Source organism: Sorex fumeus, unplaced genomic scaffold (genome assembly GCF_029834395.1).
Source record: "Sorex fumeus unplaced genomic scaffold, SorFum_2.1 ptg000082l, whole genome shotgun sequence".
NCBI classification, from domain to species: domain Eukaryota; kingdom Metazoa; phylum Chordata; class Mammalia; order Eulipotyphla; family Soricidae; genus Sorex; species Sorex fumeus.
In genome coordinates, this window is record NW_026606139.1 from 736,347 (window position 1) to 757,810 (window position 21,464).

General features: G+C 59.9%; 1 protein-coding gene across 2 annotated transcripts in view; it reads left to right on the forward strand.

Moving 5' to 3' along the window:
- Positions 1-20,452, forward strand: part of KDM4A (lysine demethylase 4A) — a 39,081-nt gene extending 18,629 nt beyond the window's left edge. For both annotated transcript variants that reach the window (XM_056130871.1, XM_056130870.1), the window contains exons 9-22: positions 161-408; positions 940-1,139; positions 1,276-1,676; positions 6,027-6,147; positions 10,478-10,659; positions 12,094-12,298; positions 12,574-12,650; positions 13,488-13,543; positions 14,841-14,949; positions 15,228-15,413; positions 17,339-17,509; positions 19,337-19,456; positions 19,705-19,797; positions 19,922-20,452. In XM_056130871.1, coding sequence (XP_055986846.1) covers positions 161-408; positions 940-1,139; positions 1,276-1,676; positions 6,027-6,147; positions 10,478-10,659; positions 12,094-12,298; positions 12,574-12,650; positions 13,488-13,543; positions 14,841-14,949; positions 15,228-15,413; positions 17,339-17,509; positions 19,337-19,456; positions 19,705-19,797; positions 19,922-20,062 — 2,310 coding nt within the window. In that variant the 3' untranslated portion in view covers positions 20,063-20,452. The remainder of the gene's footprint in view (positions 1-160; positions 409-939; positions 1,140-1,275; positions 1,677-6,026; positions 6,148-10,477; positions 10,660-12,093; positions 12,299-12,573; positions 12,651-13,487; positions 13,544-14,840; positions 14,950-15,227; positions 15,414-17,338; positions 17,510-19,336; positions 19,457-19,704; positions 19,798-19,921) is intronic.
- The last annotated feature ends 1,012 nt before the right edge of the window (positions 20,453-21,464 follow it).

Sequence of the window (21,464 nt, forward strand, 5' to 3'; positions counted from 1 at the left end):
GGGCAGGCCCTGCGCAGACCCCTACCCCGCCGCCAGCTGAGCCACACGCCTGCCTTAGGCTGTCTCTGAATCTCCCTCCACAGGGGGCCGGGGTGGGGAGGGTGGGACCGCCGCTAGGAGCCATGCCCACTGACCCAGCACCCTCTGCTCTCCTGGACAGTGCTCCTGTAGGAAGGACATGGTGAAGATCTCCATGGACGTGTTTGTGAGGAAATTCCAGCCGGAGAGGTACAAGCTCTGGAAGGCCGGCAAGGACTGTGCCGTGATCGACCACACCCTGCCCACACCCGAGGCAGCCGAGTTCCTGAAGGAGAGCGAGCTGCCCCCCAGGGCTACGCCTGGGGACGCCTGCCCCGAGGAGGATGTGGCAGGGCTGGAGGACGGCGAGGAGGGAGACCTCAAGAGGAGGTAGGCTGCCGGGAGGGCGGGGGTGGGGGTGGGGGTGGGGGCCGGTCCCGTGGCACCGCTGGGGAGGTCCAGTCTGGCTGCAGCCCCAGCCTGCCGACAGGGTGTGGGCCTGTCCCTGGCCTCTGACTCGGGGGGCGGTAGGTGTCACAGGCCCCTAGTTTGCCTGGCGGGGGGCTTGTACCTCTGAGCCCAGTGTGGTGATGGGAGTGAGACTTGAGGGCTGGGACGGAGTGACGGAGGGTGACCTTGTTGTGATCTCAAATGGAGCTGTCCGGGCAGGGTGGTGGTGGGGAGTTCCAGGGCCTGTGTGGGTACATCTTTATGGAATACCTTCTCCAGGTGCTGTTTCTGGGTTTTTTTGGGGGGCTGAGGGCTCCTGAGCAGTGCTCAGGGGCACCCAAGGTCGTTTCTGGTGATTCTTGAACAGAAGGGTCAGCTTTGACCTGGCGCTATGGGGGTTCGAACGCGGGTGCCTGGGCGGCCCGGTCGGCCCCCGGCAGTTGAGCACACCTGTCCTCTGCCCTCCCACAGCTTCGCCAAGCACCGGATCGGCACCAAGAGGCACCGGGTTTGCCTGGAGCTCCCGCAGGAGGTGAGCCAGAGCCAGCTCTTTCCCAAGGAGGAGCTCAGTTCCGGACAGTACGACCTGGCCGAGGGCCCGGCCGGCCTGGCTCCCGTGCGGCCCACCCACAGCTCCGTGCGGCCAGTGGAGGACAGCCTCGCCTTCCCAGGTGAGTGGCTGGCTCCACGCCCCCCACGCCCCCCCGCCCCCCCCAGGCACTGATGGCGGGGAAGGGCCAGTGGGTGGGGGTGTAGTCCTGTCTGCCACAAGGGTGCGGCCCTGTCCAATGCGTGGGTGCGTTTCAGATTATCCCGACTCCACGGACGTCAAGTTTGAAGAGCTTAAGAATGTCAAACTGGAAGAGGAGGAGGAGGAGGAGGAAGAGGAGGAGGAGGAGGAGGAGCAGGAGCAAGAAGCTGCGGCTTTGGATCTCTCTGTGAACCCCACATCTGTCGGGGGGCGCCTTGTCTTCCCTGGCTCTAGGAAGAAGCCGTTCTCCTGCCTAGCCTCCGGCTCCTCGCAGGAGTCCGTTTCTTCCGACTCGGAAGCCAGCGAGCCCCTGTCGTGCCGCGCCCCGGGGCAGACGGGGGCCCTGGTGCCGGCGCACGCCTACTCCAGAGGGGACGGCCGGCCGGCGGGGGCAGAGCCGTGCCCGAGGAGGAAAGGCAGCAGCGCCCGCAGCGGCAGTGAGCCGGAGCTGGCGGAGGTACGGGCGGGCCTGGGCAGGGGCGGGAGCTGGAGCGCCTTGGCAAGGATGGCAGGAGGGGTGTGGGGGGCTTGGCGAGGCTGTGGCTGCTGCAGAAGCCACCCCACCCAGGGGGATCCCGTCTTGCACTGCTGTTGGGTGCCCCAGAGTGCGAGCTGGTGCTGTTAGCCGGGGGTGCCTTTTGGCCTGAGCAACCCATGCCAGCCTCGGGCCCAGCTCTGCTGCCTGCCCAGGGGGCCACATTCTCACCCTTCCTGTGCTTCCAGCCCCGGGCCAAGGGTGGCCCTCCTACTCTCCTCTTCTGTGCTGCCCTGCAGACAGAACTCCCTGAGGATTCCCTGCCCCACCCCTACGCAGTCTCTGTCTCAGTGTCGTTGCAGGAGCTTTTTCCCAGAGACCCAGAGCCCCCTGCACGTGTGTGCTCCGGCCCCCGGCTTTGCTTTATGTACAGAAAAAGGCTCTTGGTGGGGCTGAGTGGGCTGCAGCCCTCCCTGCGTCACCTCCCTGATGTCCCAGAGGCGTCCTGGGTGGCATAGAGCCAAGGGGTCAGCAGAAGCTACACGGAAGACCCTCCTTGTTTGTTACGGTTTTTTTTTTTTTTTTAACGTGGCGAGTTGATGACCTGCTCTGGCTGCCTGTGGTTAAGCTGGCACCGTGCGTCTGTCTGCTCCGAACGCCCGGCTTCCAGGCGAGCCGTGGTCTGTCAAGCTGGAGGGTGGTGTTGGGTCTCAGGTGGGCTCCAGCTGCTCCTCACACACCCTGATTCTGCTTCTGCTCCCCTGTCTGTCCTCCTCGGCCCGCCTGGGCACGACAGCCAGTGTGCACCCACAGCCCCGGTCTGCATGGCTGGGGACAGTTGGGATGTCAGAAACTTGGTGCGCACGCCTGGAGGCAGGGACGGGATCGCGGAGCTGCCCCCTCGGCCACTTCCTGCTGCCTCTCCAGGAGGGAGGGGGAAGGCTCGCCGCCCCCAGCTCATTTTCTGCTGCTTCCCTGACTCTTGGGGCTTGGTTTCTGTGGACCCCTTCTTCCCCGTGACTGTCCTCCCTCTGCGGGGAGGTGCCGTCTGGGCGCTGGCACCCTACGTTTCTGCCAGCTGCTCTCTGCTTTCTGGGACTGCTGCCTCGCAGGCTCTCAGACTGGGCACTAGATACCCCCCCCCCGCCCCCACCCCCCAACAGATGTATCCCACTTCAGGGTCCTCTTCCAGTCAGAATGCAGAATCGGCTGACACCGAACGGCGTACTCACTCTGTACCCAGGCACGTTCAGCCCTATTGACTGCTGCTCAGGAATACGTGCTGTCCGTTTACCTTTCATTTGGGGTGGCAAGAGGCACACCCAGCAGTGATCAGGGCTTCCGTCTGGCTCTGAGCTCAGGGATCACTCGTGGCAGGTTCAGGGAACCATACCGTGGTGGCAGGAATCGAACCCAGGTCAGCCGCATGTGAGGCAGGCACCCTACCCGCTGTGCTATCGCTCCAGCCTCCAGTCTTTTCCCTTGGACTAGTAGGAGCCCCAGTGTGAGTGGTGGGTGCACGCGTCGGTCACGTAGGCACTAGAATATTGCTTTATTTCCAGGGAAAGGGTTGGAGAAAATGATCTTTAACTTGTGACCATTGGTCTTGCCTGGGAGCAGGTCACATGGGCAAGACCATTGGTTCGGAGGGGGACCAGGGAAGGCTGGGAACTCGAGCTTCTGTGTCTTGTGGTCCCAGGCCTGACGGTCCTAGTCTGCACTCGCGACTCAGTCCTGGTAGACTTGTGGGACCATACGGGGGTGTGAGAGATCATTCCCGGGTCCGACACGTGCCAGGCAGTTGCCTTACCTGCTGTACCGCATTCCGGCCACACCTTCGTCTATCAGCATGGACCTCTCATCCGGGGTCAGGCCTTCTCCGCTCTGCCACCCTGTGCTGTCCCTGCATCTCCTCTGCACTTTGCCCCTTGTGGCATGCCTGCTCTGGGCCAGGACCGTGCCTGCAGACAGCTGGCTGGCCGTGACCCAACGGGGCGCGCTGAGCTGTGTGTGGCAGGGGTGGGAGACACAGCGTGCTCCTTGCTGAGCCCGGCACGTCCCCAGGGCCTGCCCCACCGGCTTCTGGAAGAACTGAAGGGCAGTCCGTTTTCAGTAGGAATCAGGATGGATCGGGCGAGGGCCAGAGATGGGCGCTTTGTCCGTCGAGACAGCTAACGGCCTCCTATATTTGGGAACGACGGCGTGCTTGGAAGCACCTGTGTCTCCTGTTCCCCACCTGGAGCACCCCAGGGTGTCACTGGGGCCTCTTGCTGTTTACTTCACGTGCTACCACCCTATGTCAGGGGCTCGGGAACGTTCCCCGGTGAAGCTGACGCACCAGAGAAAGCCAGAGACTCCCGGTTGAGCTGTGGGCCAGGTCCCAAGACTTGAGTGCTTGATGGCGAGGGGCTACTTTCAGAGGTCAGGAGTGGAACGTGTCCTGTCAGGAGCACCGTCCTTGACCTTGCGTACTTGAGGTTCACAGGGGGAGCAGGGAAGGCTGGGAACTCGAGCTTCTGTGTCGTGTGGTCCCAGGCCTGATGGAAGAGAGCCCTGGGGGCAGCTCCCCTCGTGCGTTACTGTCAGTCCTGGCTCGCAGCTTGTCTGGACCTGGCCTGGAACTCAGCCCTTTCTGTCACGGACTGAGGGGTTTGGGGGTCGGGGCACACTGCAGGGAAAGCAACACCCTGACACCCTCTGGGTGCCCTGGAGCCGGAACACAGGAAACGGGGGGGGGGGGGTGCTAGTTCCATGTTCAGTGGATCCAGTGTCTCCTCTCGTGGCCAGGCACGAGCCCTGGAATGTGAGCGAACCCATTTTCCTGCATCATCGCAGCCCTGAGCTGGGGGTCTGGGTGCCCGCTGGGCTCCCAGGCGTGAGCACAGGGGCCTTCTGCTCTTCCTTTCTCCCAGAGCCAGGATTAGGGCTGCATTTTATTTTGTTTGTTTTTGGGTCATACCCAGCGATGCTCAGGGTTTACTCCTGGCTCTGTACTCAGGACTGACTCCTGGTGGTGCTTGGGGGGACCATACGGGATGTCTGGGATTGAACCCGGGGTCGGCTACGTGCAAGGCAAACACCCTGCCTGCTGTGCTATCACTCTGGCCCTGCTCCTGGGCTTTTGAATCTTCTTTTCTCTCTCTTCTTCTTGTCCTGGCTTTTAGTCAGCAACTCTTTCTCAGATAATGTATCTCATTCACTGCAATTCATTTTCCTCCCTGTTTGTTTTTTTTTTCTTTTTCTTTTTGGGTCACACCTGGCGATGCACAGGGGTTACTCCTGGCTCATGCACTCAGGAATTACTCCTGGCGGTGCTCGGGGGACCATATGGGATGCTGGGAATCGAACCCGGGTCGGCTGCGTGCAAGGCAAACACCCTACCCGCTGTGCTATCGCTCCAGCCCCTCCTCCCTGTTTTTTTGGCCACACCCAGCGGTGCTCTGAGTGAGGTGCTTTGGGATTCCTTCTGGTGGAGTCCGGGCACTGCATGTCTCTCCAGCTGTTGGCACTCCCTGCCCTCCTCCCCTTCCTCACTGTGGTTCTCACTCTAAAACCTGCTGCTGGATGCCCACAGCTGCGGTTCCGGTCCTGCTTCTTTCCTGAACCCCTCCTTCAAGTTTCTTCCTGTCTGGGGGCAAACAAAGGCCCAGCAGTGGGCTTGAGTGGGGGTCCCTTCATCCCTGCAGTCCTTTGGTCTCACTCGCTTCAGTGGTCCAGGCTCCAAGGTGGCGGCCTGCCCCTCCCCGCTCCCATCCGGCATCTGGATGTCAGGCCTGAAGTGTAGGTGCTCTTCAAAGTAGGGACTGCACAAAGATTATAGGGGTGCCGGAGGATAATAACGGACCTTTAGTTTTACCTTAAGCCTTCTGCAGGTTTTTTTTGTGTGTGTGTGTGTTTGCCTAAAGCGCTTTGATGTATGTAATCCACGAGTACGTATATATGTCCATCAGAATACACGTTTCTCAATTTCCATGCTTACGCTATTAGAGAGTTTGCGGGCCTGAGTGTTCAGTTTAGCAGATTGGGTGTTTCCCTGCTGTGTTGTGGCTCCAGGACCCGGGCTGCTTTTTTTTTAAAAGGCCCAGATGTCCACATATTTGCATGACCCTAGATTACACCCGTGTGCCTGGCATTGCCTGTCTGGGCTTTTGGCTGGCGTACCCCTCCTGTATTAGACCAGGGTGTTCGGCCGTTTTGGCTTTGGAAGAACACTGCCCTGTTTCTTCCTTCGCCTGCCTGTCCCCGCCCCCGTGTTTGACTCGTGAGGCCGGTTTCTGCTGTGTCTCCCGTGTAAGGCGTGGCCCGTCTGATCGCTCTGTGCCGTTTGCCCAGGTTGCTGAGGAATACACGTTTTCGCTGGACGAGAGTAAGAAGTCCAGGGGCCGCCGGCAGCCCCTGAGCAAGCTCCCCCGCCATCACCCGCTCGTGCTGCAGGAGTGTGCCAGCGATGATGGTAAGTGTGGTTCGCGCCTGGCGGTGGAGTGCCGGGAGGCCCGGGCAGGCTGGTGACTTCATGGCTCCCGGTCTCCGTGCAGAGGGCAAAGTCTTATTGCTAACCGATTTTTCATTGGATTTTGTGATAAGTGCCGAGTCCTTTGGAGTGTACCTAAACGGGGGGGTAATGGCAGGTCCTTCCTCCTTCAGTGGGGGGAGGTACAGGCCGCTGATTCTCAGGACTGTAAGTTCTCTTTGTGATACCAGGTCTTGCGTGGAAGGCGAGGGCACAAAGATAACAACTAAAGAGGTGCCGGGATTTCCCAGCACCCACGGACGGGGTTGGTGGTGGGCATAGTGGGTCAGGCTGCTAGGTGAGAAGATCGAACAGGAAGTTGTTACCTAGGCCAGGGACAGCCCGCAGAACCCTGGAGAAGAGGGACGGGAAGGCAGGGTCAGAGGAGCTGGAGTCTGGAGATGCGGGGCTGGAGGGAGAACCAGACTCGGGCCAAGTTTTAAGTGGGGCTAAAAGGGTGAGATTCGAAGGGCCAGGAGCGAGCGTGTGCTTCAGTGCCTTCGAAGTGCAATGGAAGAACAGGCGCCTGGCGAGTGCAAGGCTCTTGAGTTTGATCTCTCCCCCAACGCTCCACCCACTGGGTGTGGGGAAAAAAAATGAACACTTCCGGCCAGTCAGGCCTGAGTGTGGACACTGTCGGCAGTGGCTTGTTGAGAAGTTCGTTCCCCGTGACTGTCCTGAGGACGGCTTTGCAGGGAGGGGATGGGCCCCCTGCGCTGTTCTCGGGTCTGTGAGGGTCTGGGCTGGGGGCAGGTGACAGGGGCCTGGAGTGCAGGTGTTGGACAGGCTGAGCCTTGGGTGGGGGAGCCATGAGGCGGGTAGGGCGAGGTCCCCTGGTTACAGCTTTTGCTTGGGTTTTGTTTTTGGGGTTACGCTCAGCAGTGCTCAGGCCATACTCCTGGCTCAGTGCTCAGGGATCACTCCTGGTGGGATAGGGGGAACCATAGTGGGTGGTAGGCGTTGAATCCAGGTCAGCTGGCTGCAAGGCAAGTGCCCCGCCAGCCGTGCTATCTCTAGGGCAGCAGCCCCCTTTGCTCTGGTTTTGGAAAGCCGCTGTCAGCCGTGTGGAGGTGGCCTCTTGCCCCAGGAAAGAGCACAGAGGGGGTGTCCTGAGGCTGGGCGCGGCAGGAGCAGGAGGGGCCGTGGAGCTGGTCCGCATGCACGCGGGAGGCCTGTGTGCGACCACTGGGCTGGTCCCCGGCCCTGGGAGCTATGTAGCGTGTCATTTTTAAAAATGTATTATTTGGTTTTGTTTCGGGGCTGTGCCTGGCGATGCTCAGAGCATACTGCTGATTCTGAACTCAGGAGTCGGCGGGGCGTACGGGGTGCTGCAGGCTGAACCCAGTTGGCTGCATGTAAGGCAAGCATCTCACCCACTCTATCTGCGGCCCTGTTGGTTGTTGGCTTTTTGATATTGCCAGTATTTGCTTTGTCTATACTACAAAGGAAGTATAGACAGTGATAGGAAATTCCGATTAAGGGACTGGGAGACTGGGCAGAGAGAGAGAGAGAGAGAGGGAGCGCTAGCTTAAAGGGTGGGAACTCAGACTCTCACATGCAAGGGTCACCTGGCCACTGCTGATTGCTGGCCCCCCAACAGATGCCCTAAATATGGAGACATTGGAAGAGTGGCAACGCTCTATGTTCTGTTCCTGCATCCAGCAGCCCCCCACCTTTCGCTGGCTCAGTTCCTATGTATGAACTCTGAGAGGCGTCTCTGGGTGTGACCCCCCGCTCTTGGTACCCCGGGGACAGCAGCAGGGACTCCCCAACGCTTCTTCCGCCCGTTTCCCCTGCATGTGTTCCATAGCTTTCCTTTCCAATCCCGAGCTTGGCTCCTCCATTGCGGTGGGAGGCGCTGCTCAGTGCCTGTTAGCCTCGCAGGCCCCCTGCCCCAGCCGAGTTAGTGACAAGCACACGCGGCTCCCTGCCGCAGAGGTGAGCTGGGAAGGGGCCTGCAGCTCTCCCTCCCTAGGCCAGCGGCCCTGCCATTTCCCACCGCACCAGGGCAGTGCTTTGGGGCCGCTTTGCTTTAAAGGAGCTGTCAGTGTGCCCGTTTCTCCGTTATGATGGTGAGGGCCTCTGTCCGCCTCTGCTCCTTGCTTCCGGCTGGGTCATCCTGTTTCTGCCAGAGGTGCAGAAAGCCATGCTGGGGTTCGCTGCCTTGGGCCCTGGTTCGGCTGGGTCCATGGGAGTGGTCGAGGTCTTCATCGTCTGCTTTGCTGTCTCTGTGCCTCCATGACCTTCCTTGAGGTCGCACACTGGCCGCTGCCACATCCTGCCAGAATTGACAAGACCGAAGGGGGCTGGAGAGATGGTGCAGGGGTGAAGGCGCTTGCCCTGCCTGCAGCCAGCCCGAGCTAGATACATGGCGCCTGGGCACCTCCAGGAGAGACCAACCAGAGCAGGACAAGCAGCTGAAGGCAGGGTAGAAAACTCTTTATTTACGTTGAGATCGAGTTGCCAAAAACAGGCAAATACAGGACTGCGGAGGTGGTTCAGCAGGTAAGGTGCGTGCCTCGCATGCAGCTGACCTTGGTTCTCCCCACAAACTCCGCCAAGCACTGCCCGGTATGATGTTTGAACACAGAGCTAGGAGTTACCCCGGAGTATTGCTGGGGACGGTCCAATCCCCACCCCACCCCCTTCCAAAATCAAGAGCAAATAAATGGGTATTTAGTGTAAGTCTGTTCCAGAGCTTTCCTCGAGCTGTTGTGGAGAGATCTCCAGGGCCTCCAGGAAAGCATCCTCTGTCTGGGATTAGGGAGAGGGTCTTTGGAAGGGGGCAGCCTGGGATTGCAGATGCCCATGCCCAGCTCGGTACCTAGTGGCCTCCTGGGGACACATTTCCCCGAGGAGGTCTCTGTGGTTGCGGCTTCTGCTCCTTCCTTGCCCGGGAGCATCGGTGGAAACTGATGTCCGACCCCTGGGACGCCTGCTGGCCCCTGAGCTCAGAGTCCCAGGCTTCCCTCCCTGTCTGATTCGTGGCCACAGGCAGGCTGTCCTGAGGGTCAGGGCTCCTTCCTGGGGGGTGCGTGCAGCTCTGTTTCTGCGCGTCCCTTCTCCCCTGGATGCCCTGTGTAGAGGGGACTTGCTTCCCCAGGCAGTGTGGACACTACTGCTCCCGTAACTCTCTTCACGTGTGCTGTCTCGCCCCAGTGACTGAAGGAGCGAGCGTAAACATTTCGGGTGGCACAGGCCTTCTGTCTCTAGCTTATATTCGTGTGTGGGATGGATCCAGGCCTCAGGGATGTCACCGGGACAGGCCGGGCACATGTTCTCCCCCTGCAGTGTACACTGGCCTGACCCCATAAACACGGGACCTGACCTCGGCTCGCTGGGAGTGGTGGGTGTGACCATGTGGACCCGTGTGTGGCAGTTCCTCGCCTGGACGTGGGTCACTCAGTCCTCTTGATGTCTGTGAAGGCTGGGAAGAAGGTGTGTGTTGGACATGCACGGCCTTCTCAAGGCTGGGCTAGGGATCCCTGTTCAAGGCAGGAATTCCATGACGGGGATTTCTCCAGGAACTTTCTCAAGGGATCAGGAAAGTTCTAGGCAAGCACCATTTCATGAGAAAGTTTAAGTTTTGTTATTTCTCTGTTGTTTTTCGTGTTTCCTGTTGGTGTGGCTAAAGAAAAAAACTCTTTAAACACGAGGACTCTGGGGGAGCAGGGGACAGTGGGAACGATTAGCATGCGGGTTTTGCATGTGGGAGGTTTGGGCTCGATCCCCAGCATCCCGGAGCTCTGGGAGTACTCCCCGAGCACCGCGGGGTGTGGCGGTGCCACACGCTAGCCCCTGTGCCCCTAAGTAAACTAGGTCAGACTTAGGTTATCATTTGCAAGCAGCAAGTGGTGTGGTTTCTGGCCATTCCAGTGGCGTCCCTTTCCTGCCCATGGACAGAAGGCTTGAGTGCTCACCTTTCTTTTTTTTTTTTTGTTTTTGTGCTTTTTGGTCACACCCAGCGATGCACAGCGGTTACTCCTGGCTCATGGACTCAGGAATTACTCCCGGCGGTTCTCGGGGGGACCATATGGGTTACTGGGAATCGAACCCGGGTCGGCCGCATGCAAGGCAAAGGCCTTACCCGCTCCAGTGCCTTGAGTGCTCTCCTTGAGCTGCAGAGGCTGGCAGACTGGACTCCCCCAGTCAGAAGGAAGTGGAGACCAGGGTTGGCCTTCCAGGGGTGCTGAGGGGTGCGTGGTACCGCCCTGCCCTGGGCTGCTGCTGTCTGCGCCGGGCGGGAGGGACTCACTGTGCCTGCCCCTGCTAGAGGCATCCGAGCAGCTGACCCCTGAGGAGGAGGCCGAGGAGACGGAGGCCTGGGCCAAGCCCCTGAGCCAGCTGTGGCAGAACCGGCCCCCCAACTTTGAAGCCGAGAAGGAATTCAATGAGGCCATGGCGCAGCAGGCTCCTCACTGTTCCGTCTGCATGATCTTCCAGACCTACCATCAGGTGAGCCCCGCGGGCCGGGCCGGCCTCTCCGTGTCCTGTGTTTCCTGCCTGCTCCCTGCAGCCCAGCAACAGCCCAGCCATGCGGGGGCCCCCCAGAGAAGGCTTTCGGGAGAGATGGGAGTGGGGGTGCTGCCCCTCCCCCTCCCCAGGGACCTCACTGTGGGTGGGAGTCTCTCAGTCTCCGGGGAAGGTCAGCTTCTCTCTGTCCTCAGACCCTATGGGGATTGTGTGTGTGTGTGTGTGTCTGTGTGTGTGTGTGTGTGTGTCTGTCTGTCTGTCTGTCTCGCAGGGAGGAAGGTGTTCAGGAAAAACAGTGGGGGCTGCTGCGGCCGCCCTACTCACGGGTGTGTGTTTGTGTGTGTGTGTGTGTGTGTCCCCATCCCAGTATGGGGCCCCTCTTGTGTGTGTGTGTGTGTGTCTCAGTCTGGGGTCCCCTCTCCCTGCATGACCCCTCAGTGTGGGGTCTTCTCTGTGTGTGTGCGTGTCCCCATCCCAGTATGGGGCCCCTCGTGTGTGTGTGTGTGTGTGTGTGTGTGTGTCCCAGTCTGGGGTCCCCTCTCCCTGCATGACCCCTCAGTGTGGGGTCTCCTGTGTGTGTGTGTGTGTGTGTGTGTGTGTATGTGTGCGCGCGTGCGTGTGTGTGTATGTCCTCACTGTGGGGTGTCTCTGTGTCCCTCCCCTTGTGGGATCTCCCAGTGTGGGGTCCCTCTCTCCCTCCAGTGTGGGCTGTGCAGGTACACGTGTGCTTTCCTGTGACCCCTGATGCCTTCACCATCCACAGTGTTTCTGGGCCCAGCCCTCGGTGGCAGGAGGCACTTAGCCCTCCCTCGTGCCGGGTGACCGGCTCATTGGCACAGGGTGGTTGGAGTGGCGTGGCTGTGGCGGTTCCTTGGGTCTGTGCCTCAGTCTTCCCACTGATGAGACGCAAACGCTGAGACCTCTACCGGCCGGGGGGCCCTGCTGCTGACCCTGCCGCCAGCCCAACTCCCGAGGGGCCTCTGACTGCTGGCCGTGACCTCCCTGGGCTGCGGGTGCCGTGATCCAGACCTGTCCTGGGTGTGAGGGTCACCCTGCCACCCAGCAGCTGAAGGCGTCTGCAGGATGGTCGCGGGGGAAGCAGGTGACCGTGTGCACTCCGGCACCACGGCAGTGCTGTGGCTCAAGTCACACTCTCCCCGAAGTGGACGGCCCCGCGGGGCTGCCCCCCACAGCCGCATCCCGTGAGCATCGCGGTGCATTCTATTACCGCCGCCTGGGGAAGGTGGAGATCCCAGCTGCCTCTCGCCTCCTTCCCTCTTCTCGGCTGTCCCCGAGGGGCCTTTGTCTGCCTGCCGTGGGAAATTGAATTCGAGTCATTAGCGGGCACTTCAATTAGCAGCTCTGGCTGGGTGAGCTGGGAACGCGCTCCCTGATGCCAGCTCTGCTTCTTCTCAGGTGGAGTTTGGAGGCTTGACTCAGAGCTGTGCAAAGGCCACAGACCCCGCCCCTCAGAAGCAGAGGACCAAGCCACTGATTCCGGAGATGTGCTTCACCTCCATCGGCTGTAGCACCGACATCAACCTTTCCACCCCCTACCTGGAGGAGGACGGCACCAGCCTCCTCGTCTCCTGCAAAAAGTGCAGCGTCCGCGTGCATGCCAGTGAGTCCCTGCCCTGCCCCTGGCCGCCAGGTCCCCTGATGGGCTCCGTGTCCTGTGTGACCCCGGGGGTTCAGGCTCAGCCCTGCTGAATGCGGTCTAGCCTGCTGCCCACTGGCTGTGTACTGGACAATCGCCAGTTCTGGCTTTGGGTGCTCGTGGCCGCCCTTGTAGATGTGGGTTTCCAGGCGGTCAGTCGCTGGGCAGAGTTGCGGCTCGCCCTCTGACTCTGACTCTGACTCTGGCGCTGCTTCGCCCTCCCGTGGTGTCCCTGCCAGGTTGCTATGGTGTCCCCCCAGCAAAGGCCTCAGAGGACTGGATGTGCTCACGGTGCTCAGCCAACGCCCTGGAGGAGGTGAGTGAGTGTGGACACGCGCCGCTCTGCCCTGTGATACTTAGAGGTCGCGGCCGTGGCAGCGTAGCCGTTTCCCGTGGGCCTGACACACCGCCCCAGCAGTTGGGCGTGTCACGTCCAGGGCGAGAGAGGACGGAGGTTATGAATACCCCCCCTTGGCTGTGAGCGGGGCTGTTGGCTCCAGACAGAAGTAGCTTCGCTCCTCTTTCGGGACCAAGTAGAGGCCCGTCACTGGCCACTTGCCCTGGAGAGGATATGGCCAGTGGGTTGGGAGACTTCACTGCACAGCTCTCCTCCCGCCCGTGCTACCACTGCGGGGAGCACCTCTCGTAGGAGGCAGCGAGAGCCCCCCAGTTTGAGCAGACCTTGTTTTCTGGCTTGGCGTACATTTGTTACTGCGTTTGGGGCCCGGGGATCTGTCCAGGGCCCCTTGTCTGCGAGGTCTGTATTTTACCCCTGAGCTACAGCGTGGCCCCTTTGTGGCTGTTTTTAGTAACAGGGAATGGGATGTCATATCCCAGCGGGGCCAGAGCCATAATAAAAAGGGCGGGGCAGTTGCCTTGGACACAGCCGGCCTGGGTTTGATCCCCTGCACCACATGTGGTCTCTGAGTACTGCCAGGAGCAAGTCCCTGAGCACAGAGCCAGGAGTGACCCCCGGACTTTTGCCAGAGGTGGCCCAATAAAAACCGAAAAGCCATCCGAGTGCCGTCAGCCCCAGCGACCTCCCTGTCTTCCGGGCCACGGGGCTGTGTGTTTGCGGGGCTTCTGTCCAGGCTGCTCGGAGGAAGTGGAGGGCAGCGTGGCATGGGCCTGATGCTCTCCCCTCGCCCCACAGGACTGCTGCCTCTGCTCGCTGCGGGGAGGAGCCCTGCAGAGGGCCAACGATGACAGGTGAGTCTCTGGAGGGTCACTGTCCTCCTGGCAGCCCCAGGCTGGCTCCAAGGCCAGTGCGCCCAGGGGGTGTAGGCGAAAGCCATAGGCCCAGATTTCTTCCTCTCTGCAGCGGAGACATCAGCCAGGTTCTTACGGGGACCTTGGATGGACATGTGAACATGAGGCAGGGTGTGAGAGACACTTGCCTGGTGACCGCCGGGCTGCTCCTCAGGGCTAGGGGCCTCTGGGCAGCCCCCGAGGGCTTCTCCAGTGCTGGACTCCACGTCAGTGAGCTGAATGTCTGTGCCAGTGGGTGCCCTAGGTGGTCTTTTTTAAAAGTTTTTTTGGCTTTTTGGGTCATACCCAGCAATGCTCAGGGCTTACTCCTGGCTCTGCACTCAGGAATTATTCTGGGTGGTGCTCAAGGGACCATATGAGATGCTGGGGATTGAACCCGGGTCGGCCCTGTGCAAGACAAACACCCTATCCTCCCTGTACTATTGCTCTGGCCCCGCCCTAGGTGATCTTGAGGTGGCTGGCCAGGGATCGCCCCTGCAGGCTCTGGGAACCCACTGGGCATCCTGTTGAACCCCCCGAAGCCAGCCTCATGCCTCAGCATCCCCTCTCAGCCTGCTCATGTGAGGCCACCGTCCCTCCCAGAACCTTCTGTGTACAGAGCGGAAACAGCTCCGCAGGGGGCCACCCACCTTCTCCTGACGCCTTGCTCTGTTCTCTGAGCCCCGGACAGATGCTTGGACCCCAGGGCCGCAGCAGCACCCGGCAGCCCTGAGCATGGGCCTCAGGGCCCCCCTGGCTGCTTGGGAGTTTTGTGCCTGTCCCTTGTTCTCTCCTGCTGCACTGATTGACACTCCCCAGAGGCAGCACTCGGGACCCACAGAGCAGAGTGTCACTACTCTGACCCAGCCAGAGGGGTGCCTGTGCAGAGCTTGAAGAACATGCCCCAGGGAGGGGCGGCTCCTTGGCCAGGGCTGGGGAGAGGCTGGGGGCAGGGCGGGGGGGGGGGGGGGAGAGAACAGACTGGAGACTGCCTGGACCTGTTTGGAGTGACCACCCCGCTCTTAAGACCCCTCCCTGAAGCCCCCCCCCCACCCACCCATTTTGCAGTGGGTTGGACTCGCTGCTTCCACGCATTCCTGTGGAGGTGTTTTTGTCCACTTCCTGTCCAGCTGCATCCCGGGCACTTGGCCCTTGGTGGTCAGCAGCACGCTGGGGACAGGAGGAAGCGCCATCCGCAGCCCCCCACTGGGGGAAGGTCTGGCCCTGAGGTCCCTGAGGGAGCCTTTGCCTTGGCCAGGTGGGTCCACGTCTCCTGCGCTGTGGCCATCCTGGAGGCCAGGTTTGTGAACATCGCCGAGAGAAGCCCGGTGGACGTCAGCAAGATCCCCCTGCCCCGCTTCAAGCTGGTAAGCGGGAAGAGGGGCGGGAGCGCGACGCTGCCTTGTCAGCCGCTTCCCTGGAGGCCGGGGCCCTTCCTCAGCCTCTGCCTGATGGGGGATGTGGGGGGGGCACGCTGACCCTCTGGGTCTGGTCAGGCTTGTGATGGTCACCTGGGGGGCTCACGTGACCGAATGGGGACCCCTGTACCAGCCGTTGGAGGGAAGGGGTGTGTGTGAAGGGGGCAGAGCAGGAGAGGGTCCTGGGCGGGTTGTGCCCACCCGTTGCCCCTGTCCCCGTCCCGCAGAAATGCGTCTTCTGTAAGAAGCGGAGGAGAAGGGCGGCGGGCTGCTGCGTGCAGTGCTCCCACGGCCGCTGCCCCACCGCCTTCCACGTCAGCTGCGCCCAGGCCGCCCGCGTGATGATGCAGCCCGATGACTGGCCTTCCGTCGTCTTCATCACCTGCTTCCGCCACAGAATCCCCAGTCTGGAGGTGAGGGGTGGAGTTACTTCGACTCCCTGCTGTGGCGTCCAGGAGCGCGTCCCCGCAGGCTGCCCCAGGGTGTCACAAGAGCTTCCTGCTGCCTCGGGCTCTGCAGAGGGCCAGGGGAAGGCCACTGTCACCTCTGCCTCCTTCCCTTTTGGCGCTTGCTGGCAGGCGCTTGGTGTTCGGCCAATCCCTGTCAGTGATCAGGTCACTCCCTGGCAAAGCTCGGTGGCCCCTGCGGCCGCGACGGTCCGGCTCAGTCACCCGTGGATGAAGCTTGTGTACTAGCACTGGGCGTTATCTCTCACGGGTGACTGAGCTGCCCCTGGAGGGCCCACGGCTCCCTCAGGCCGAGCATTCTGAGTACTTCTGCGGACGGGGCGCTGTCCAGCCTTCTGCCAGTCTCCAGGAGACAGCCTGTTCTTCCCTAACCCGCGAGGTTCGGAGATGCATGTGGTTTGAGCCAGCCTCGTGATGGCATTTGAAGTAGAAGTTGTGGCCCAAGGCCACAGGAGGTTCCTCTCTGCAGAGTGAAGGTGCTGGGCTGGCGGGGGGAGAGGCCCAATTCTCAGAGGTTCTCCACTGCCCTTTTCATTAGGTCCGGGGAGTTTCCAGGGGTCTGGTCTGAGCTGTCTGGTTTGGTTTGTTTTTGGGCCACATCCGGTTGTGTGTTCAGGGCCAGTTCCTAGGTCCACGCTCAGGAATCACCCTTGGCGGTGCTGGGGGTGAGGGGGAAGGGGGACTGGACGGAGTGCCAGGGACTGAACCTGGGTTGGCCGAGTGCCGAGCAAGAGCCCTGCGTGCTGTAGTGTCACTCTTGCCCCTTGGCTATCTAATCTTCACTCTCCTACCAACCGGCAGTTTGCGGCAGGGAGTGAGGAAAGTTTGAAGTGGATAGATTTTTTTACTGCTACTTTTTTTTAAATCACCGTCCTGATAACAGTGTTGTAATACTGTTACCACCGGTGGCTTTGATGTACAAAGTCACCACAGTCCTTGCTACCGCTACTAGAATGAAGTGGTGTTTATAGAATCTTGGTTGCTTGTTAAGCAGTTTTAGGTGCGGATATTAGGCTCTAAGTGACAACCGTACCTGGCCGGGAGAAGTTGCGGGGGTGGGGTGGGGTGGCTGGGGGGGGGGGGGGGTGGGGAACCTGCCCACTGGGGGAAGTATGTTGAGTCACAGCGGCAGGACGGGCAGGCAGTGAGGCTGTGCCAGGCCGGGTGTGGGAGCTGCGTGTGCCAGGAGCGGTGGGTGAGGGTCGTGCACAGGTGTCCAGAGAACTGAGCAAGAGCCTCGGGGGAGAGGGAGCAGCAGCGCTGGGCTTGCTCAGGAAGCTGCAGTGACCTTTCTGGAGAGCCAGAGAAGGAAATGAGCTGTCTGGCCGAGCCGGACAGGGCTGCTCACTGCTCTGAGCCCTGAATGCTGCATCCGACAGGTTGAGAGTGAGGGAAGGTTGCTAAGAGGGCCCCGGAAGGGAGTGGGTCCTGGCAGTGAAGCAGTTCTGCCCTCCGCCCCCAGCGATGTGTGAGGGGCATTGTCTGGCGCCTCTTGGCTCCTGCCATGTCGCTGTGCGGGTGGTTGTGTACTCTGTGTGCGTTTGTGGGGACGGTTGGGTCTGCTCCTGGCAACAGGCGGGAAGTCACAAGGCAGTTCCGGGAGTCGGGCCGTGGCAGGGCGATAGATAGAAGGACCCATTGTGGGTGGCACTCCGGGGTGGGGCTGTTTTTTCCAGAGCAAAGTGTGACGTGTGTGTCTTTCTCTCTGGAAGGTCGTGGGAAGGTCTGTGTCTGCCCCACCTCTCACCTCGGTCTTACTCTCCCATCCCCTTGCAAATGTCCCTCCGGTAGAGGAACCAGTTCCTGGTTCCCAGCGTGCCGGGCCCGTCCACTCAGTGTGCAGCAATAACCCCAGCCTCCATCCCTTCCAGCGCACCAAGGGGGCCTTGCAAAGCATCACCGCAGGCCAGAAGGTCATCAGCAAGCACAAGAACGGGCGCTTCTACCAGTGCGAGGTGGTCACGCTCACCACAGAGACGTTCTACGAAGTCAACTTCGATGACGGCTCCTTCAGCGACAATCTCTACCCCGAGGACATAGTGGTAATGGCAGCAGGGAGCTGCATGGGGGGGCCCACCAGCTGGTCCCCACTCAGGCAAAGCATGTGCGCCAGTCTTCCTGGGCAAAGAAAACGGTGTGCTGCTCGGTACCCGGCTGCCTCTAGGGATCTATGTGTTCTGCAGTTCTTTGAACGGGGCTTCTGCAGGGGCCAGGGAGATAGCACAGTGGTTAGGACGCTTGCCTTGAAATGAGCGTCTGTTGGGGTCTTAATGGTCCTCGGAAGACCTTTGAATGTAAGAGGTGGTAACCCGGCTCGGAGCATGCCAGAGCTTCGGTAACTCGTGCCACCGCTTAGGCACTTGTAGAAGTTTCCAGCTCTTTTCATACCATCTTAGGGGATGGCTGGAACTTGCTTTCGGTTCACAGTGGAAGGTTGGTGGCTGAGTGGAAGCTGCTTGGGGGCACCCTTGGCCTGTTGATGGCCATCAGCGCCCAGACCTGGGAAGTCCTGCCTGCCCCGGCTCCCGCTGCCACTCTTAGTTATCAGGGCCCTATTCAGGTGTCCCGCCTCTCACTCCGCCCTCCCCAGGCCCAAGGTGAAGCCTTTGTCCTGCAGCACCTCAGGTGCTTGTCAGGTTTCAACCTCTTTTGCAGTTCTGGTGCTCAAAGCACCAGAACTGTTAGCTATTAACTAACCTCAGTGAAGATGCTGGAGCCACAAACGTTACGACCACGTGCTAGTAAATAGTGACTTCACATCCAGGGATTCTGACGCCTCTCCATGCTCCAGGGCGAGCTCCCACCCAGTGCTCAGGGATCAGACCCTGGTGATCCTTGGCGAGACTCAGCCGGCCTGAAGGTTCAAGGTCAGAATGGTACCAGGGATCCAGGAGCATGTGGTGCTGGGATTGCACCTGGGTTCTGTGTCTGCAGGCCACGAGCTCCAGCCCCAAGAGCCATCTCTGCAGCCATGGAGACTGGAGTCAGGGCAGTCTCTGTCCAGTGGGGTTGGTAAGAGCAGGTGTAAAGTAAACATCCACAGCGGCCATGTTTGTCTGTGTTTTGGGCCGTGCCTGGTAAGGCTCAGGGATTATTCCTGGCTCTGCACTCAGGAATCACCCCGATGGTGCTCAGGGGACCGTATAGGATGCCGGGGAGGGAACCCGTGTCAGCCACATGCAAAGTAGCTGTAAAATCTCTCCAGCCTCGCATTCACAGCATTCTAGACTCCCGCCCCCTTCCTGTCTGAGATGGACCGTGTTTCTCTGAAGGGACCCACTCCTGGTGGTTCTCAGGTTATGAGTTGCTTTGACCAGGCCTGTGCTCTAAGCTCTGCTGTATACCCAGCTCCCTGTCGAACCTTTTGGCAAGGACCCTACTGACCTTTAGGTCTCCCTTTGGGAAATGATAAAAAAAATTCTAAAGTGCTTTGCTGAGATCGAATGAGGTGAGCTCTTCTTCCCTTTCCCGTTCAGATTGTGCTTCTCAGAACAGTTACGTGTTGTTCTGGGATTTCTTCATAGCAGAGTCCCGATTCCTTAAAGGAAAGATGGACCGGAGGAGGATTCTTCATCGCAGGACCTGCCACCTGTTTGTATTAACTTAAACCAAGTTTGGTGGAGTTTGGGTGCATCAGGGTTGGGTGCCAGGTACTGACCTCGGGCCCCATGTGCACGAAGCAGGTGCTCTCCTGCTGAGCTCCTGAGCTCTGTTCCCATCCCTCATTTGGTGTATTTCAGTCTAGCTCATTAGGAAGTAGGCCCAGAGTCACTTCTGGGACCTTGTCCCAGTCCGTTCTTGTCTGCCATGAGTGTGAGACCCAGTGCTCAGTGCTTGATGTTCACGCTTCTCTCTCTGTGTCCCCTCAGAGCCAAGACTGTCTCCAGTTGGGTCCTCCTGCTGAAGGGGAAGTGGTCCAAGTGAGATGGACAGATGGCCAAGTCTATGGAGCCAAGTTTGTGGCCTCCCACCCCATCCAGATGTACCAGGTAACACCGGGGAGGTTGTACTGGGCTTGTGGGGGTGCTTGTTTCATGTGGTGGTTTTTTTTTTGGGGGGGGGGGCAGCAGTAAGGCTCTCAGTGTGAGGGGCTACTGTGTCTGGTGTGGCCAGGGAGGATTCCAGACTTCTGCATCTTGAAGTCCTTCCTGTGGCTACAGAAAAGGGCCACTGAGCACGGTGGGCCAGGAGGAAGCCGGGGCTAGCTTCAGCCAAAGCTCTTTTGTTTCCTCGGCAGGTGGAGTTTGAGGACGGCTCCCAGCTGGTGGTTAAGAGAGATGACGTGTACACGCTAGACGAAGAGCTTCCCAAGAGAGTCAAGTCAAGACTGGTGGGTGTGTCGTCCAAGGGCCCGCGCCTAGCCTGGGGGGGAGGGGGCAAGGCAGCGACCTCGTCCTCGGTTTCCTTCCCTCGGGGTGCTTGGGACCCCCCGTGCTAACCTGTCTCCTCTTCAGTCTGTAGCCTCAGACATGCGCTTCAATGAGATTTTCACAGAGAAGGAGGTGAAGCAGGAGAAGAAACGGCAGCGGGTCATCAACTCAAGATACCGGGAAGATTACATCGAGCCTGCGCTCTACCGGGCCATCATGGAGTAGGTGCCTCTCGGGCCGGACGTGGGCGGGGCAGCTGCCCAGGCCAGGGCGCTCTGAGGCTCCATGGCACAGCAGACACGTGGAACTCTGCAGCCTCTAAGAGCGACCTTGTAAAAAGAAAAGGAGTGAAATAATCGACCCCCATGATCTTCTCATCCCGCCCTCCTCGCATTCCGCTGTAGTGGAAGGACCAGCCGCAGGTGGACGCATCTCCCCGCCGAGGGCCGAGCACGGGAGCGCGGCGGCGGTGCCGGCCAGTGTGCTGGGCCCGATGGTGCCAGGGGGGGCTGCTTGCCCTGCCCCGGCAGAGGACTTAGCTTCCCAGCGAGTACCTGCACCAGCTAGGCGGAGTCCTGGTGCCTGCCCTCCCTTTTTGTATTTATGTATGTATGAGAATGTGTGCGTGTGCGTGTGCGTGTGTGCGTGTGTGTGTGTGTGTGTGTGTGTGTGCATGCGCCCTTGCGTTCACACAGTATGGATGTTTGATCTGGATCAGCGTCTACCAGCTCCTGGCTTCTTTCTCCCTTGCCTCTCCGGGCTAAACACAATGTGAAATTCCGCCCTCAGCTGAGCTGAGTTAGGGCCCCTGACCTAGCTGGAGACGGGTGTGGTCTGTCTGTCCCCGGGACTGTCTGAAGATAGTGCTGACCTAACCGCAGTATTGAGGGTGAAGAGCAGGTGTCACCTCGGTGTCCTGTCCTGAGCACGGGTGTGTGCCATTATCACTGCAGGCACAGCACCGCCGAGGCGCGCAGTATTAGAGGGTGTGTGGGGCATCCCCTGGAGAGGGGAACTCAAAGATGAAAACAGGCAGAGCCTGGTGGGTGATTCGGACAGCAATCATGCAGGGGCTGGGAGGGTTCAGATAAATTGGGGGCTGTTGAGGACCTGGGGCAGGTTTAGCTAGGCCCCTGGTCTGGGTATGGGAGGGAACCATTTAGGGGAGGGAGGGGAGGTGGGACCGGTGGGCAATATTGAAGGGTTAAACAGGTTTTTTTGCTTCTAATGAATTCGTTTGCCTGGGCCCAGGACGGGAGGGCTTTACACCTATACCCTGTGTATACAAGAATCAGATTTATAATACTTGCCCGTTTTTTGTTACGTATGAACGCTATAAACCAAATTATTTTGAAAACCGGTGCATCACCTTGTCCTTAGCAATAAAATGTGTTGAGTAGAGGATTGGCTGTGTCTGCCCCTAGGAGCCCAAGTGGCCCGGGTCAGGCCGGGGGCGTGTCTCTGTCAGAGGCCCTGGAGCAGGGCCAGGAAAAAGTACTAAAGATCAAGTCTCCGTGGCACGGACTGCTCGGGCTCCGAAAGAGCCAGGTATGGTGGGACCTGGGGGCAGGGGTCCTGTTGGCTTTCCTTTCTGTAGAGATGGGAAGGAGGTGATAGAGGGCAGATC